A 19,633-nucleotide genomic window follows, 5' to 3' on the forward strand; every position below is an offset into this window, starting at 1 on the left:
TTGTGCTTTTCGCAACTTGGATCTCAGTATATATTTCTCAATGATTATTTCAGAGTGATGAAGCTTTGGATCAAAATCTGCTAATAGAAAAACAACTGCTAGAACTACACCAGCAGAATCATCAGCTTCGAGTGGAGAAAGCAGATACTGAACGCAGGCTCCAAGTGGAAATCCAACAGTTAAAGGATCAGGTGTGTAAAGCAATATCTGACAGTGAGTACTAACCTTTTTCTGGTGTGAAGTATTGCCAATGCTCAGACATGAAGCAAATCTTAAAGATTTTGTTTAACTGGCAGGGGAGACACAGGTCTAGGGGTGTTCCTGTAAAATATCTGCACCAAGTTCCTTCCTTAATTCACAGTGCATAGAAGAAAGATGACAAATTTTGGAAATCTGAAATAGAAAATGTAGAACAAATTGGTCAGCAGTACAAGAGGCATAATCTAAACTGAAACAGAAGAAGGAGATGAATTGAGGAAGCCTGAAAGTTTTAGAAATTTTGCAAGCTTCAAATCTGCAAAAGTTGATGCCCTTATAACTTGCCATTTCTTCAAAAAATAGTCTAAAACAGCAAATTGGATGTGCTGGTTATGTTAGTGAGTCATTAATGGCAAAAGCAAACAGGCGTTCTTCTGTTTTTCACTTATGATTGCACCTATTACTTTGTTCTCATGCTGTCTATTCTAGTGTCAGTTGCGATACCAATAAGTTAATAGATCAAAAAATGACCTATGTGCCTTCAGTTAGTTTCCAATTTATCTCTTTTACTGAAAAAGATTCCTTTAACTTTCTGAAAAGCTGTTCATATGAATTGCTTTAGATTGCAGGTCTTACCGAGGCCAATTGGCAAATGGCCGAAGAACTAAAGCAATATAAATGTTCCGAAGATATTGAGAACAAAATTAATGAAATGGTGATTATGAAATATTTAATCTTTTTGTGTTTGCATTTACTATATTTGTGTTTGCATATTACAATACTATGAAGAAATCATAGAAACTCTACAGTACAGAAGGAGGCCATTCGGCCCATCGAGTCTGCACCAACCACAATCCCATCCAGATTCTACCCCTATATGCCTACATATTTTACCCACTAATCCCTCTAATCTATGCATCTCAGGACACTAAGGGACAATTTTAGTATGGCCAATCAACCTAACCCTCACATCTTTGGACTGTGGGAAGAAACTGGAGCACCCAGAGGAAACCCACGCAGACACGAGGAGAATGTGCAAACTCTACACAGACAGTGACCCAAGCCAGGAATCAAACCCAGGTCCCTGGAGCTGTGAAGCAGCAGTGCCAACCACTCTGCTACCGTGCCGCCCGTTGGCCTAAAATTTGCAATTAAAATATTAGTGAGGCTTTCAGTGCATGTTGTGATAACAAAGAAAATCTAATAGCCACTTCTGGAGTATGCACAAGTACAATTAAATGAGCAAACCCTGAAGTTGCTGTCACAGAGACCAGCTTCCCCACAGGCTGTAATGTTGTAGTCCTCACTTGTAGATCCTCCACTGAAAAAAATGTATTGATTTGAATTTGCCCATAGGTTCTATATAAAATCCCTGAAAAAGTGGGGCTGGTGCATTTAGGAGTAAATAAATGTTTAACAACCTAATAATTAGACTGAATAACCTCACTGGCACTTATATAGATAAAATGCGTCACTTTGATAAAACTCTGGTGACTTGTTCCAATATATCCTTTTGTAGCTAATTGACTTGATATCGCTTTTATGAAGCATCTTGGAGTATTTCAGTATGTTCAAGATGAAATATAATTGTTAGTTGTTATTGATTTGGACTCTGTGTGTCTCAGTGAGGATTCCTTAATAAGGTTGATGAATCTTGCTGTTGCTTGCTCTGCTAATTCACAGCACAGATCCCCTATAGCAGCCAAGCAATGGAAAATGCACCGCATCAGAGGAAGTCTCTGCTGACGAGCCTGTGTGCAGGCTGCCAGCAAGATAAATGGAATACGCTGTTCCTTCACTGCTGAGAAGAAAATCGGAACCAACAGTGAATAATATTATTGTCCCCAAGGTTTCACTCCTGCTGCTGCTGTTGTTCTTAAACCAGTATTTGTGGAATGCAGTCTGCAGTTGTCCCAACATATTACCCACGCTGTATCACATGCCAAAAGAATTTCTGTACCAGGCCACACGTGGTTAATTTTTGATATTGACCAAATTGTACCATATGAATCAGCATTCAGCATTACTTTGGTGTAAAATCAGACAGCGGTGTCCACTATCTACACACATATATACAGTTAAGTATGGAAATCAGCAAGCTGCAGTCTGTTTTGCCCTGTTCCTGCACATGCTGCACTATGCTGGTACTCGCCAAAAGCTTGGCACTCAAATGCATAAAAGGTATGATTTTGCAATACATACTTGCCCACTAAACACCAGAAAGAGCTAAGTATGAGCAATTTTTAATGGTGTGATAAATTTTAACTTTTGGGACTGAAAAGTAGCATTATTCCTGCAGATTTTAAGATCTTTTGAACTGTCTTTTAAAAATCTCTCAATTCATCTTTCCTTCCTTCTTTCTGTACATGATTTTACACTGAATTAAATATCCTAATTTGCACTTCCGGGTTTAAACTCCAATGGATAGGCATTAGATGAACATTGAAAATTGCTTTGCATCAATGCAAAAGCAGTAGTATTACAAGGTTTGAAATTCAGAAATCTATTTAGATTTACAGCATGAGTATCCTATATTTTTTATTTGTTCATTTATTGTAAAAATATATATTAATAATCTATATTAAAATTGAAGCAAACAGAGAGATGCTGCACCTTTACATCTTGACCTATCTTGATATAATTTTACAGTATGCTAACTTTACTCTGCGAGATGTCTGTGGTGTTATGTCCAAAATTGCATTGCTCTTCCCTGCCGTTACAATAAAATATTTTGATGAAAACATTTTCTAGCAATTAACTTCTGTTGCAGTGGATAATCAAGGGTCAAATGTAGTTGGCAAAGAAGTTTCTGACCTCAGGTTCAATTCAAGCTCTTGAAACAGTTAAGACAATACATGAGGGGTGGTTCAAGATGGCACTGTTATTGAACATTCTGTACAGTATGTCCAAGAGAATACCCAAATATTGTGAATCTATGGAAGTATATGTTCAAAAAACAGTTTTCTGTTAGTTAGTTCTCATTAAGTTTCATAATGTCACTTACTATGTAGAAATAGTGCCCTTCTTTATTACGTTAAATGCACCATACAAATTCCAGTTGTTGATACTGTTGAAGATCCTAGAAAATTTCCTTATGAATTGAGCAACATATAGCAGCTTTGATTATGGCCTACAGTGGTACTGTAATTTATTTCTGGACATCTCCCAAGTTCTTAACATTGCGTCACTCTGGCTCCTTAAAATATATCAAACTTTACACCCTCTGTGGTTCAGGGTTGAAGGACGATATTCTTGGATCTTGGGGATAATCAGTCCAATGATCATCTTGGCAGCAGTTGTAAAACTGTTTGAAACTCTTGCAGCTGAACTTACTCCTCAGTTCCTGAAGTACTGTGTGTGGTCTCAGGGAATTGTAATTTAGTGCATTATACTAATTGTGGCTCCAAATCGAAATTATCTGATTAATCTGCCCTTGCATGCTCTGGACTATCACTGCTGAAGCACTCATTATTTCAGATCACTCATCTGGAGAAACTGTTTCCATTGACAAAAGGCTTGGTAATGAAAGAGCACAGAGTTAAGATAATCAGCAGAAAAACCAGACGGGGGGGAAGAGAGATTTTTTTGCGCAGCAAGTTGTTCTGATTAAGAATGCACTACCAGAAAATGTGGTGAAAGCAATTTTAAGCTTTCAAATAGGAATTGATATATACTTGAAAAACTGGTCCATTCATATTCATTGCTGCAATATCATACTCATCTTTTCATTTGTTTATGAAATCGTACCGTCACTTCCAAGACCAGCATTTATTTCCCATCGCCAGTTGCTCTTGAGCAGGTGATGATGAGTCGTCATCTTGAATCGCTGCAGTTACCCGTACTGCTGTTAGATAAGGAGTTCCAGGATTTTCATCCACCAATAGTTAGATTTACCAGTTACTGGAGATCCAGTTGCAGCTATGTTCTTCAGGTCTTAAGGTCTGATTATTTAATTAATTTAAGGTAATTGGTCAAGCTTGTAACATGGCTTGCTACAAGTGACGTACATTCATACGCAGGGGCCGGTTCTGTGTAAACAAAAGGCCTTGTGCCTTTTTGAATTAACTTCTCTGAGAAAATGCAGAGCCTATAATTCAACACTCCTTTCTTCATGGCAACAACTTGGCCAGAGTCAATTTGTCAATCAATCAGCACCCTTTTCTTCTGTAATATAAATTGTTGTGCTTATTTGGAATTAAGCATTTTTGCATTTAATCCTGGTGAGTGCAAGATGAAAAGCTTTGACAACATGCCTCACTTTTCAGGAATATTTTCATTTTAGCCCTTTTGTGTCCCAAGCATGTCTCAAATTGAAGACGGAGGATGAACAAATAAGAGTGTTAAATTATCTATCTTGGATATTGTTGCCCTCATGCCTGTTTTGAAAGAAGTTTTAGTTCTGCTAACTATTTAGATAAAAATCTCAAACTTATGTTCACAGTGCTGTTTAGATATTTTCTGCTGCTACTTATGGTCTTCCCTTATTATTTTTGAATCCTGAATTTTGTGATCTCATGTATTCTATTTTAATCTTTTCTTAACTGGTTGCTCTTCTTCCTGTGCCTCCTCCATTCTTCTTGAAACAGCATCTCCAGCTTTGAATGCACCCCTAATTGGCCAATATCTCCAAAACCCACTTGTTGGTCAATCAGGTAACTAAACATTGTAATTTAACTTCATTGGATTGACCAGACAAAACAAGATTGATGCAAGAGAATAGGCAGCATTTTAGCAGTACAAATCAATCTAAGCAGCAAGTGAGTTAGCTAGTTGCTGGTCAATGACTGAATGCTAGAGGAAGTTATCTCATCGTTGACTTTCAAGATGTTGAGGCATTTTCATCCCTCCTTTTCTTCCTGTAACATAAGTCGTTTTCCAACTAGCAATCAAAAGTACTCGTTAGCCTTACCAGTGCTCATTTCAAGTAACCATTAGGTGAGGTGGTGTGTGACAGGTTTGAGTGACTCACAATGATACCATAAATTGCATCTTTCTTAAATGCGCACTTTTACCATACATTTAACTCACATGATGCCTGTCTGAGTTTGAGGAAAGATATTAAATATAAAAATATTGAAAACTGTGCATAGTTTTACTATCTTTTTAAACCCCTCCTAGATATTAATTATTGAAATGTAATTTTGCTTTTATTGTATGCTTTGCTTTCAATTTAAAATGCAAACAGTTTTTGGATAGATGTACACCGAAACACCTAATAATGGATAGAATTACCACATCGTAACGATTGCATATTCTTTATTACAAAAGCCTACGTAAGATTGAAGGCTTAAAATACCTGTGTTGTTATTGTAATATGATAAGTGAAAATGACTGGATACATTGAGCAATTTGTACGGCAAAAAAAATTGTGTCAAAGAAATTTGCCATTTTGTTTTCAGATTAAACAGATGGAGACGCAGCACAAGGAGCTCTTACAGATGCAGGTGGAGCTACTAAGGAAGGAGTACAGCAAGTTAAATCATCAAGTTAACGATAGCTCTGATTCTATTCAGGACTCTAAAGATGATTGCACTGATGGAACGGAGTGTACGACTGAGCGGGCATTAGTAGATGCAACGAATTTGTCCCCCAAGAATCACAGCATTAGACTGACCATACCCACCAGTATAGTGACATCAGCACATGAAATCATGACCTCTGAGCATGAAATTATGTCAACATCACAAGATGTGATTGCAGCATCTGAAATGGACCTCAGTTCTGGAAATGTCATATCCTTCATTGAGCCTAATGATAATTCATCAAATGGATCTGCAGGTTTGACAACACTTGAAATTGTGGAGGTCCATTTAGACAGCGAGTCAGCCATTTCAAATATTGAGTCAGCTTCTCCAACACATGTCCATCTGTATCCTGTCACAGAAATCAATGATCATGTTGAACTTTCCTCTGGTAAACGCATTTCTGAAGAAGACCCTGAAGAAGAAAGTCAACCAAAAATCCAGAGAACAGCTTAAAAGCAGGGTACCACTGTGTTATTGCATAGTATCCAAGTGTATGCCTTTATTTTTATTCCATATTGCAATGAGTAATTTATTTTATGAATATTTAATTTTTAGATCCTTTCTAATTTGAGTTTTTCTTCAAATGAACATTAGGGATAACGTATTTGAATATTATGAACATTCACCTATGACTTATGAACATTCACCTTTTCAGATTGCTTTGTGCCAAAGAGATACAGTACAGTTTTCTTGTGCAGTAGAAGATATTTAGGCAATACGATGAGTCCTTACTTTTTACAGTCAGAAAGCAAGAATGTAGAGTGATCCTTGACCTCTCTGAAAAACAAAATTACCACCATTTAAATAAACCAGAATTATTGTTATCACACTTGACTGAGAAAAGTATTGGGAACTCAGAAATAAGATGGCTACTGACCAAGCTTAACTTAAATAATGAAACATTCTGTAATTTGTTCAATTTCAAGGCCATTGAAACATTTGTTTCTATTTTAGTGAAGCCTTAGTGATTCATAGTTATGATATGGAAATGTATATTTAATGAGATTAAATCTTTTTAGAAAGGCCTCTGACACTTCAATCATGTAACACAGATTGGCCATCAATTACCAAATTACCTGCTATCCTGTGTGAACACTGGCATCTTGACACCTCTGTGTTTTCATACAATTTATCTGTTATTAAAGGAAAATATCTTTTTAAGGTAAGTACTATCCCTTTCTAGGTACTGCCATTGATGTCAACACATTTACTTTCTATTTATTTTGGAGCCATTTTGACTTTTACAGGATTGTACTTTGCCTCTTAAACCCCCTCCCTGCACCCCCTCAAAGTTGCCAAGCTAAATAACACAGCAGAGATTTAGTGAAGGTGGTGGTTAATAGTTAATAACAAAATTCTGCCTCATCTAGTCTCAGCAGGGCCTTAAAGAGAAATCTGAAGACAAAGGAGATCACTTGGCTCATTATATTCAGTCCAGACATACTGTGTGAGGTGAACACTTAACAGGGTTCCTTAGAAGCCTTTAGTGATTGTGTAATCTCTGCATACTTTAAACTGTTCTGAATTAATTGACCAAGTGACATGCGTGTTATTTATTTACTTTTTTTTACTTGAGGCTAAATTGCTAACTTGAAATCATTCCAGATGTCCAAATTGGTGATGTTTGATTCCAAAATAATTACTGTACGTGATCATTTTTGATAGAAATATCCTAAATAATACCAAGCCTCAGCTTATTACACACGTTCTATTTATTGTATTCCCTCTTCAATATAGCAGCTTGTTCTTTTCTCTCACCGAAAGGGATGCCCCATACTGGATGTTTCATTCATCAGGACATATTCATTGTGTCTGCATTTTGTTCTGGTTCAACCATGAAAAGTATCTGCCCATTGGTTCTTCTACATTGCCTTTTCCCAAATGGTTTAGTTTCATTGGGTATGAATAAAATGCTGAATTTATAATTTTAATTAAGCTGCATTTTATATTGTAAAAGAAGACATTAAAAATGTATTCTATATTGTCAGCAATCTAGTATATATTTCTTAATTGAGCCAGTGACAAGCAATGTTTGCACTTAACAAAAACAAATGAACTCCTTTATACTTCATTCCAAAAGCAAATTATCAGATGTATTGTCTAAATAAACCCAAGTTAAAACCTGTGTCTTTTCACACTGTTAACAGCAGTGAGTCTAAAATTCAGCGAATACAGCTTTATTTAAGTTTGCTCTTTATTTGAGTGGGATAGAGATTAATGTCAGGTGGCACCTAGTATTTTCATTCTTCCAGGACAAATATAACCTAATACTTGATTATTAGGTTTTCTGACTATTCTTCAGAGTTGAACAAGCTATATTTTCTGACATTAATTTATGTATGAGTATGTTATACAACAGGCACACAGTGTAAATATAAATTCATGTGAATTGGAACATTTATCAAATGGTACATTAGGACAAGGTCTGAATATTTGCAATTCCATAACTTCCACTTAATTATCAAGGTAAAAATAAATCTGCAAAAGACTGGCAGGTTGAAACTGCAGAAGATATTAAGCTGCATTGTCTAATAGCTTTCAGAAATGTGCGATCGATGGAATGGGATGGTATAGCAGCTGTACAAGTATCACACGTGTCATTGAAATGTTTGTCTCGTTTCCTGTAGTGTCAAGAAATCTGAATGCACTGGACACAGCCAAAATGCAGGTCCTGATAACATCCTGCCTACAATCCTGGAGACCAATGCCCCAGAATTACCTTTACTTTTAGCCATGCTATTCCTCTACAGCTACAACACTGGCATCTGCCTGTTGACATAAGAACTGCTAAGGTACATGCTGTTGACAAAACTAACCTGACCAATAATCACCCTATATGACTCGTAAGCAAATAAGAGACCTCAGCAATGCTATCAAGTGGCAAATACTCAGCAAAACTATAGAATCCTAATGATCTGTTTGAGCTCTGCCAGGATTGCTCAACCCCAGAGCTCACTACAGCCATGGTCTAAACAAGGACAAAGGCGCAATTCCAGAGGTAAGGTAAGAGTGACTGTCCTTGAAACAAGGTGCCATTTGACTCAGTGTGGTACCAAGAAACTTTTGTAAAATTTTGTCAATGTGGACCAGTGTATAAACATACTTGTGGCTGAAATCGCAGTAAGAAGTCTCACAACACCAGGTTAAAGTCCAACCAGTTTATTTGATAGTAAACCCATAAGCTGTTGGAAACGCTGTTCCTTTGTCAGGTGTGTGGAAAGCTGGTAGGGTTATGGGGATAGGGGCTGGATGGGATTGTGGTCAGTACAGACTTAATGGGCCGAATGGCCACCTCCTGCACTATAGGGATTCCATGATAATAGAAGTCCTTAGCTTTAGGTGGCTCCAGCTTGGGACCACCACCTTTCTCCCTCACAGTGCTTTCATTCCCTAAAATGAACTGCACACTGGTGTGACATCTAAGTTGGCTAATTTTGCGCTGGTGAGCCTTAATGGAGCTCCAGTTCGCTGACAATGGGCTGGTGCTCATGAAAAACGTCAGTATATTTATTATATAACTTTTGTATGTTTAAATCTTAAAATGCAATTACGTGTGTGATGGATCTTCAACAAGATCAGCATGATGTTAAGACGAGGAGGTTTACTAGGCTGATACCGGAGTTGAGGGGGTTGAGCTATGAGGAGAGGCTGAATAAACTAGGCTTGTACTCCCTAGAGTTTAGAAGAATGAGGGGAGATCTCATTGAGACGTATAAGATGATGAATGGGATGGATAGGATAGAGGTGGAGAGACTCTTCCCGCTCAAAAAAGACAGTAGGACTAGGGGGCACAGCCTCAAGATAAAGGGGAGGCGGTTTAGAACGGAGTTGAGGAGGAACTTCTTCACTCAAAGGGTGGTGAATCTCTGGAATTCTCTGCCCGTTGAAGTGGTGGAGGCTGCCTCGCTAAATATTTTTAAGAAGCGGGTTGATGGGTTCTTGATAAGAGAGGGGATTAAGGGTTATGGGGAGAGGGCGGGAAAGTGGAACTGAGCCACAACAGATTAGCCATGATCTTATTGAATGGCGGGGCAGGCTCGAAGGGCTAGATGGCCTACTCCTGCTCCTATTTCTTATGTTCTTATGTTCTTAATCAAGAAGTCATGTATTCAAATTGCTTTTTGGCCGAAGCTGAACAAATTTAGCTTAAATTTTCTGAATTTCAGCAAAATGCTGTAGCAGCAAAAAATGTGCAAAGCGTGGCAATGAAAATCTGCATTCTCTTGTGAAAGTGTTAAACTCCTACAGCATGCCCTCCAGCATGAAGGAAAAGAGAATATTGCATACCCATTATGGTGAGGATGAGGCACACACTTCTCAGAGATTTGTGCAGTTGCTGTTAGCCAGCTGCAACGTGGCTAAGTTAGAATCTTGGCATTATTTGCGTTGTACTCCCAAAAGAATACCTTCCAGTGCTCTGAGCAAATTAATGATCTTTGACAGATTTGCAGAATTTCTACTCTGAAGGAACGGTTTGTTCATTCTTCATTTCTAGAACGTCAAATCATCCCAACTATCAGAGCTAGTTATAAGGGAAATGTAGGAAGGCAGCCAAAATATCAGTTTTTGTACATCACCATGTCCTAAATACCTAAGTGAACGTGTCAGCCGTGGCTTAACTGCTAAAACTCTCCTTTGAGTTGCAAGATTGTGAATTCGACTCCCACGCAACGCCTGGACTTGGCACAATGATCAAGGCTCAGACCCCAGTGCAGAACTGTAAAGGAACCCCTGGCACCATTTCAAAAAAGAGAAAGGGAGTTATATTTATCTTTCAATTAACATCAAAACCAGATAATGTGGTCGTTATACTGCTGTTGGTGAAAGCTGGCCATGCACAAATTAACTGTCATAGTTTCTACACCACAAGCGTGACTCCACTTCAAAAATACCTTATAGGTTGGGAAGTGCTTTGAGATGTCCTGTGCCATTGAATAGCCTTATATAATTACGTGTCTTTTAAAATATGCTTCTCTTGCAGGCTTCTGTTCAATAACGGACCATCTACTGATTTAGATCCAGGGACACATTGCACCGTACTTGCAAGCTAATAAGTGTTTAAACGATGATTTTTTAAAACATTAATGCCCCCTTGAGAGAATACATAGAATAAAAATGTTCTGCAAAATTACTTGCTTGCCTCAACAAATTTCCACCCTGTACATATATTTCCCTTTTATTTTTACCTTTATTTCAATTAAGTAATATATTCAGCCATGTTCTCTTTCCATTGATACAGCAAATTAGCATGTATAGGTGGACCCCAGCAAAATTCCTGCAGAAGACACGTATACTGGAAGCAAAGATCTAGCTTTGCAACTTGAAGCTGTTTGGCTTCATTGATTTGCTGAAAAAATAATGGTGGAGATGTTTGCCAGCCAATTAAACTACTACTACTGATTTAACACTCAATTACAATCAAGGATTCTTGCCAATGTGCACACCACTGTTATGATCAGAAACTTTGCAGTAATGATCTCATTGCAATCTTCTACAAGGTCACTACACTGTACCTAATATCTATAAGGCTACTGAAAACGACCAAATTCATTAATTTAATTTATCATTGTAGCTGATGCAATCAGCTGGCAATAATCTGCCAAATAACAAGAATTGAGTTATAATATTGCTACTCGTGCTGGGTGGTTGCCATGCAGGAGACTGGACCAAGCTGACAGCTATATCTTGCCAAGCACTGGCAGCCCACGGGGAGAAATAAAAACAGAAAGTGCTGAAAATACTCAGTGTTGGCAGAGGTGGGGAGATAGGGGTATTGTCATTGGACTAGCGATTCAGAGACCCAGGGTAATGTTCTGGGGACCCAGGTTTTAATCTCACCGTGAATCAAAAAATCTGGAGTTAACTGTATAATGATGACCATGAAACCCTTGTCATTTGTTAAAAAACTCAGCCCATTAGGGAAGAAAATCTGCCTTCTTAATCGTATGTGACTCTAGACCTACAGCAATGTGGTTAACTCCTAAATGCCCTCTATAGTAGCCTTGTATTAAACCACTAGCGTCTGAAAAGAATTGACTACCTGGCATTAACCAAGGCACAAGAAATGACAACAGCAAACTTAGCCCTGTCGACCCTGTGAAATCCTCTTTACTAACATCTGGGGCCTGATCACAAAATTAAGAGAGCTGTCTCACAGACAAGCAGCAATCTGATAAAGTCATACTCATGGAATTACTATCACCAGCAGAGATGGCAACACAGTGGTATAGAGTCAGGAGGGAGATGCCTTGGAAATCCTCAACATTGACTCCAGTTTCATGAAGTTTCATGGCACCAGGTCAAAAATGGGCAAGGAAACCTCCTGCTGATTACTAGGGCCTACCCTCTCCCAGCTGATGAACTACTGCTCTATGTTGAAGTAACATTGAGAGTGGCAAAGGTGCAGATTTTACTTTGGGTGCAGGACTTCAATATCCATCGCCAAGCTGGCCAAGTCCTAAAAGATTTAGCTGCTAGGCTGGGTCAGCGACAGGTGGTAAGGAAACCAACAAGAGGAAAAACATACTTGACATTCTTCACCAAACATATCTCACCAACCTCCCAGCCACAGATGTATCAATGATAATACTGGTATGACCACTGCACAGTCCTTGTGGAGACAAATCCTGTCTTCACGTTGAGGAAACACTCCATTGTGTTGTGTGACACTACCACCATGCTAAATGGGATAGATTTCAATCAAATCCAACAACTCCAGACTGGGCAACCATGAAGTGCTATGGACCATCAGCAGTCGGAGAATTGTACTCAATTACAATCTGTAACCATGTGGATTCATTCTATCGTTATCACCAAGTGAATGGATCAGCCTTGGTTAAATGAAGAGTGCAGGAGTGCATGCCAGGCATACCTAAAAGTAAGAAATGAACCTGGTGAAGCTACAACACAGGACATAAAGAATTTCCAGAGTTTGTCACACCCCTAGCCAAGCTATTCCAGTACGGCTACAACACTGGCATCTACCCAGCAATGTAGAAAATTCCATAGGTTTGTCCTGTTTACAGGCAGCAGGACAAATTTAACCCATCCAATTAACAAACCATCAGTCTACTCTCAATCATTCGTAAAGTGATGCAAGAGGTCATTAATAGTGTTATCAAGTGACACATACTTAGCAATAACCTGCTCACTGACATTCAGTTTGGATTCTGTCAGGGCCACTCTGCATCCGACCTCATTACACCCTTGGTTCAAACATGGACAAGGGACTCAACTCCAGAGGTGAGAGTGACTGTCTTTGACATCAAGGCAGCATTTGACCAAGTGTCCAGTTGTGAGTCCTGTCACAACTGGAGACAAGGGCAAGCGGGGGCAGGGGGATGAAGCTCTGCTGGAGCAATACCTATCAAAAAGATTGTAGCTGTTGGACTTCAGTTATATCAGCCCCAGGAAATCATGGCAGGAGTTCCTGATGATGGGAATGCCCTGCACCCAACCATCTTCAGCTGCTTCATTAATGGCCTTTCTTCCATCATAAGGTCAGAAGTAGCATGTTTGCTAATGACTGCACAATGTTCAGCACCATTTGTGACTTCTCATATAATGAAGGAGTCCATGTTCAAGTGCAACAAGATCTGGACAATATCCAGACTCAGGCTGGCAAATGGCAAGTAATATTCAGGCCACATAAATGCCAGGCAATGACGTTCTCCAACAAGAGAGAATCTAGCCATGACTCTCTGATATTCAATAGCATTACCATCACTGAATCTTCCACTATCAACATCCCTGACGTGTTTCCATTGACCAGAAACTGAACTGGGCTAGCCATGTAAATACTTCGGCTACAAGAACAGGTCAAAGGCTAGGAATTCTGTGGAGAATAACTTGTTTCCTGACAAAGCTTGTCAACCATCTTCAAGGCACAAGTCAGAAGTGTGGTGGAATATTCTCCACTTGCTTGGATGAGTGCAGCTGTTCCAACAACAGTCAAAAAGTTCAATATCATCCAGATCTAAGCAGCCTACTTGATTTGGCACCCCATCCACATTCACTCCCAACAGTGACAACAGTGTGCGCCATCACCAAGGCTCTTTAAACAGCACCTTCCAAACCCATGACATCATTTAAAAGTACAAAAGTAGCAGACACATTAGAACTCCACCACTGAGAAATTGCTTTCCAAGCCACTAACCATCCTGACTAGGATATATATTACCATTCCTTCGCTGTTGCTGGGTCAAAACCCTGGAACTTCATCCCTAACTGTTGATATGCTTACACCATACATAATTCAAGAAGGACCCCCTTCTCAGGGCAATTAGGGATGCCCTGGCTGAACCAGTGATACCCAAATCCCATGAATGAATTGAACAAAATTAGGTAGAGAAATAGGGAACCAGGAGTTTTCTGCCAGTGGAATCTACCAATCCTGCCAATGATGACACCCTCCCCCCCTCCATCCCACCCCACACCCTGCAAGCACCCTGGCAGCAGAGGGTGAGAACAACGGGACACCCCATGGACAGTATTGGAACTAGAGGCAAGTACAACAAATGCTGGAAAATCTCAGTAGGTCTGACAGCATCTGTGGGGAGAGAAAATAGAGCCAATGTTTCGCGGCTAGATGACCGTTCATCAGAAGGTGACCTTTTGCCCTTTGCTTGGGACTAGAGGATTCGGCCACCATCCAATGGTGGGTCGCCTCCATTGCTGCAAAATACACAGCTGGGGAGGGGTGGCAATCCTACCCAGAGTTAATGTTTTGACTTTGTGTGATTCTTCTTTGAAGAGTCACATCAACTTGCATTGTTGACTCTGTTCCTCTTTACATTGACACTGTCAGACCTGCCAAGTTTATCCAGCATTTTGTTTTTCAGATTTCCAGTATACGCAGTATTTTTCTTTTATTACAGGCAGTCAGATGCTGTCTCAGACAAAGGAATTGGTAATGATGGTAATGTGAACTTCAACAATGGCAATACGTAAAAGTCAGTAGGATCACCTTTCCTTCTGTTGTTTCAGCTAATTTGGAGGGGAGTCATTGACTGCAGCCAAGAGCATGAGTCCAGATGGCTGTGTTGGTTGTCCGGTGCCAGGCTTCAGGACATCGGCTCTGGGCTAGAGAGGAATTGCGAGTGGGTGGGGTCCAGTTGCCATGGTCCACTTTGGTACCAATGACATAGAAAGGACTGGAAAAGAGGTTATGAGCTGCAAGGAACAAAATTAAATAGTAGAGTCTCAAAGATAATTTCTGGATTATTGCCTGAACCATGAACAAATTGGTGAAGGGTAAATATGATTAGAGAGATGAATGCATAGCTCAAAGACTGCTGTGGAAAAAATGTATTTTGATTCATGGGGCATTGGCACCAGTACTAGTGAGCAAGTGGGTGCTGTATCATTGGGATGCTCAATATCTGAATCATGTTGAGACCAGTGTTCTGGTGAGTCATTTAGCTAGGGTGGTAGAGAGATCTTTAAACTAAATAGTGGGTGCAAGGAATCATGTGAGAGGAAATGTAGCAAATCAATGGGAAACCACAAGGCAATAGAGTAGACCAGTAACCTGAGTAACGATAACTGGAGTGTGGCAGGAACAAACAGAGTAGAAATTTAAGAAAACAACAAATAAGGCCGGAGAATGCAGAAATGTTAAAAAGACTAGTTAAAGATTATAATCTGAGTGTATGCAGCATTGGTAACAAAATGGTTGAATTGTTAATACAGGTAGAACTAGAATTAAATATGTATGACCTGATAACCATTGGAGAGACATGGTTGCAGGTGACCAAGGTTGGGAATCTAAATATTGAAGGATATTTGACATTTCAAAAAGATAAGAAGCTAGGAAAAAGTGGTGTGGTAGCTCTGTCAATTAAGGATGTCTTTATTACAGTAGTGAGAAGTGACCTAAGCTCGAAAGAACAAAATCAATTTGGGTAGCATAGCATCCTACAGTGCAAAAGGAGGCCATTCAGCCATCGAATCTGCACTGACCACAATCCCATCCAGGCCCTATCCCCATAATCACAGGCATTTACCTTAGCTAGTCTCCGTGACACTGAGAGGCAATTTAGTATGGCCAATCCACATAACCTGCACATCTACGGACTGTGGGAGGAACACAGTAAGAAGTCTCACAATACCGGGTTTAAGCCCAACCAGTTTATTTGATAGTAATCCCACAAGCTTTCGGAAATCGTGGTCCTTCACCAGGTGTGTGGAAAGTTCTGATGAAGGAACACCGTTTCTGAAAGCTTGTGGGATTACTATCAAATAAACTGGTTGGACTTAAACCTGGTGTTGTGAGACTTCTTACTGTGTTTACCCCAGTCTAACACTGGCATCTCTACATCATGACTACTGTGGGAGGAAACCAGAGCACCGGAGGAAATCCACTCGGACACAGGGAGAATGTGCAAACTCCCCACAGACAGTAGAGATGGAGTAGGATTAGGATAGAGATAGGAAATAGTAAAGGGAAGAGGTTATTTGTGGCAATAGTTTATATGTTCCCAAGCAGTAGTTACACTGTAAGAATGAGTATACTGGAAGAAGTAAATGAGGCATGTAAAAAAAAAGTACCACAACTATCATGGGTGACTTTAATCTACAGTGAATCAGATTGGCAAAGGTAGCCAGAGATATGAACTTCTAAAGTGTATTCTGGACAGTGTATTCTTGGAGCAGTACTTTAAGAAACCGTCTTTCATGGACATGGTAATGACTAATGTTATAGCCACAGCCGGTGTTATTGTGAGCAAGCCAAATCTCAGACTAAAATCCATGTCAGCTCATCATAATTTTTTTTTGTAGAAACATAGAGGGAAATTCAAAAAACATAAAACTCCAGTGATAAAACTAGTTGAATTAAAAATGTTTAATTATAAAAAAGTTAAACACACATGATAAAAGATCGACATGTAGACATGATCTTACAAGATAACCCCCGAAAATGCTCTGCAAAAGCTACACAATGAAACTAAATTTTTGGCAACAGCCCTTTGAGATTCTTAACTGAAAAAATTCAGGAAACATTACCCAAGTCAAGAAACTGCCTTCCACGGCAAAAAGTATGTTATGCAACGGAACACCCTGATGTGCTTTTCCAAAGGCAGATTCAAACACACTGCTTCACAAGTTGTTTTTCTCAATTCACAACTTTTCAGCAAACTTCAACACAAGGAAGCTGGTCTTCAATGAGATTCTGCCACTGCAACTCCACTCTAGCTAAAAACCTGTTCTCATAAATACTTTTTTTCACTTTCTATTGTCTTCACAAATCCTTTTAAACTTAGCTTCCCCATAGTATCATACAGCGCAGATGAGTTCGCACTCACACATTAAAAACACCTTAACTCCCACCTAATTCAATCTGCCAGCACTTGGCCCGTAGCTCTGAATGTTATGATGTGCCAGGTGTTCATCTAGATACTTTTTAAAGGGTGTGAGGCAATCACCTCCACCACTCTCCTATGCAGCACATTCCAGACTGTCATTGCCCATCTGGATAAAGAAGTTTTTCCTCTTCCTAAACCTCCAGCCCCTCACCTTGAACCTATTGCCCTTCTTGACTGCCTCTTCAACTAAGGGGAATAGCTGCTCCTTATCCATTCTATCCATGTCTCTCATAATCTTGTTCACCTCGATTAGGTCGCCCTTCAGGCTTCTCTGCTCCAAGAAAAACAACCCAAGCTTACGCAACCACTCTTTAAATATAAACTCTTTTCATTACTTAAATGTTCCATTCCAGGCAACGTCCTGGTAAGTCTTCTCTGCACCCCCTCCAGTGCAATCACATCCTGAGAACGTGGCAACCAGAACTGCACACGGTACTCCAGCTGTGACCTCACCAAAGTTCCATACAACTCCAACATGACTTCCCTGCTTTTATAATCTATGACTCAATTAATAAAGCCAAGTATCTCATATGCCTTTTTCACCATCCTACTAACATGTCCTTTCACTTTCAGAGATCTGTGGACAAACACGCCAAGGTCCCTTTATTCCACAGAACTTTCTCTTGTCATTCATTGAATACTTTCTTGTCAAATTACTCCTTGCGAAGTGCACCACCTCAACATTTCATGGTTAAGTTCCACCTGCCACTTATCTGTCCATTTGACCATTCCATCTATATCTTCTTGTAGCCCAAGGCACTCCACCATACTGTTAATCACCCATCCCATCTCAGTGTCATCTGCAAACTCACTAATTCTACTCCCCCATATCGTTTATTTAAATGACGAGTAATAGGGGGCTCAACACAGATCACTGTGGTATGCCATTGGACACTAATTTCCAGTCATTAAAACAGCCTTCTGTATCACCCTCTGTCTCATGCAATTGAGCCCATTTTGAATCCATTTTATCAAATTACCCTGTATCCCATGTGAATTTACCTTCTTTACAAGTCTCCCATGTGGGACTTTGTCAAAGGCTTTGCTGAAATCCATATAAACTACATCACCTGCAACTACCCCCATCTACACACCTGGTCACCTCCTCAAAAAATTCAATCAAATTTATTAGGCATGACCTCCCTGTGAAGAAGCCATTGCTGACTATCCCTGATCAAGCTTTGCCTCTCCAAATGGAGATAGATGTTCTCTTTCAGAAGTTTCTTAAGTTTCATCCTGCATTTACTATACCTCATTAATGGCTCCACTGATTTGCTCACCTTGTACTTTTTAAAAACCTTTCTTTTCCTTTTCATTGTATTCTGAATGTCTCTGATCACCCATAGTTCTCTGGGCTTGTTATTCCTAGCTATCACCCTAGAGGGAACATGTCGGGCTTGCACCCTCTCCATTTCCTTTTTGAATGCCCCCCACTGCTCTTCTGAAGATTTTCCCATTAGTAGCTGTTTCCAGTCTACGTTGGCCAGATCCTGTCTTTTTTTTGCGCTGAAATCCACTCTCCCCAATCCAAAACTTTTTTTTGCAACTTGTCTTTTTCCTTGTCCATAACAAGCTTAAATTGTACTATGTTATGATCGTGATCACTAAAATGCTCCCCCACCACCACATCAACCAATTGTCTGGCTTCATTCCCCAGAATTAGGTCCAGCACAGTTCCTTCCCTTATTGGACCCTCCACATACTGATTTTAAAAAGAAGGATGTTTTTCCTCCTGTTTATCACTGGAAGGCTTCTTCTTCCCATTTTTTGATAGATGCAACTGCACCGACCTCTCCCAGAATGTTCCTCAGTGAAGTCTCTCTGCCACCTCTGCTGGATATACTAAACATGAAAATGTTCTATTGTTGTATTTTGTTCAATTTTGGACCAATAAAATTTAAAATGTCTGCCCCTGTTCACTCACTACTCCTGTAAAATGCAAATGTTCCTTGCAGCCTTTGAATATCTTTTGAAAAGCAATAATTGCACAACAATTCCAACACTTAACCTCAATTGTAAATTTCAAATCTACTCTGTTTCCCTGAAACCTAAAACTCAACACCAGGTTAAAGTCTTGTGCTACCAAATAAACCTGTTAGACTTTAACTTGGCGTTGTGAGACTTCTTACTGTGTTTATCCCAGTCCAAAGCTGGCATCTCCACATCATGATATTCTAACTACAGGGTCCAGTGAACAAGACCACTTGAATAATTTAGAAACAACATTGCAATATCTCCAAGCACATGGACTGCATAACAAGAAATAAAAGTGTGACTTTTTCCAGACATCAGTCCAGTATTGGGATCATGTGATTGATAGTAAAGGCCTACATAAAGCCCCTAAAAATATGGATGGTATTTTAGAAGCACTACGTCCAAACAATTTGACACATTGGAGGTCAATTCTAAGATTAGTAATTTATTATGGCAAACTTGTTCCTAATTTAGTGACATAATTGAAGCCATTGCATAATTATTATGGGTGAAACAGGCATGGGACCAGACAACAGAATGTGAGAAAGCATACAAGGATGTCAAAGATGCTTT

The 19,633-nt window shown here is 39.6% G+C and overlaps 1 protein-coding gene across 2 annotated transcripts in view; it reads left to right on the forward strand.

The window, feature by feature from the left end:
- LOC145355820 (uncharacterized) overlaps positions 1–7,830 on the forward strand; it is a 60,960-nt gene extending 53,130 nt beyond the window's left edge. For both annotated transcript variants that reach the window (XM_080208216.1, XM_080208217.1), the window contains exons 6-8: positions 54–191; positions 821–913; positions 5,598–7,830. In XM_080208216.1, the coding sequence (XP_080064342.1) occupies positions 54–191; positions 821–913; positions 5,598–6,176 (810 nt within the window). In that variant the 3' untranslated portion in view covers positions 6,177–7,830. The remainder of the gene's footprint in view (positions 1–53; positions 192–820; positions 914–5,597) is intronic.
- Positions 7,831–19,633: the final 11,803 nt, after the last annotated feature.

This window comes from Carcharhinus amblyrhynchos, chromosome 20, assembly GCF_965287045.1.
Source record: "Carcharhinus amblyrhynchos chromosome 20, sCarAmb.v2.hapA, whole genome shotgun sequence".
Taxonomy (NCBI): domain Eukaryota; kingdom Metazoa; phylum Chordata; class Chondrichthyes; order Carcharhiniformes; family Carcharhinidae; genus Carcharhinus; species Carcharhinus amblyrhynchos.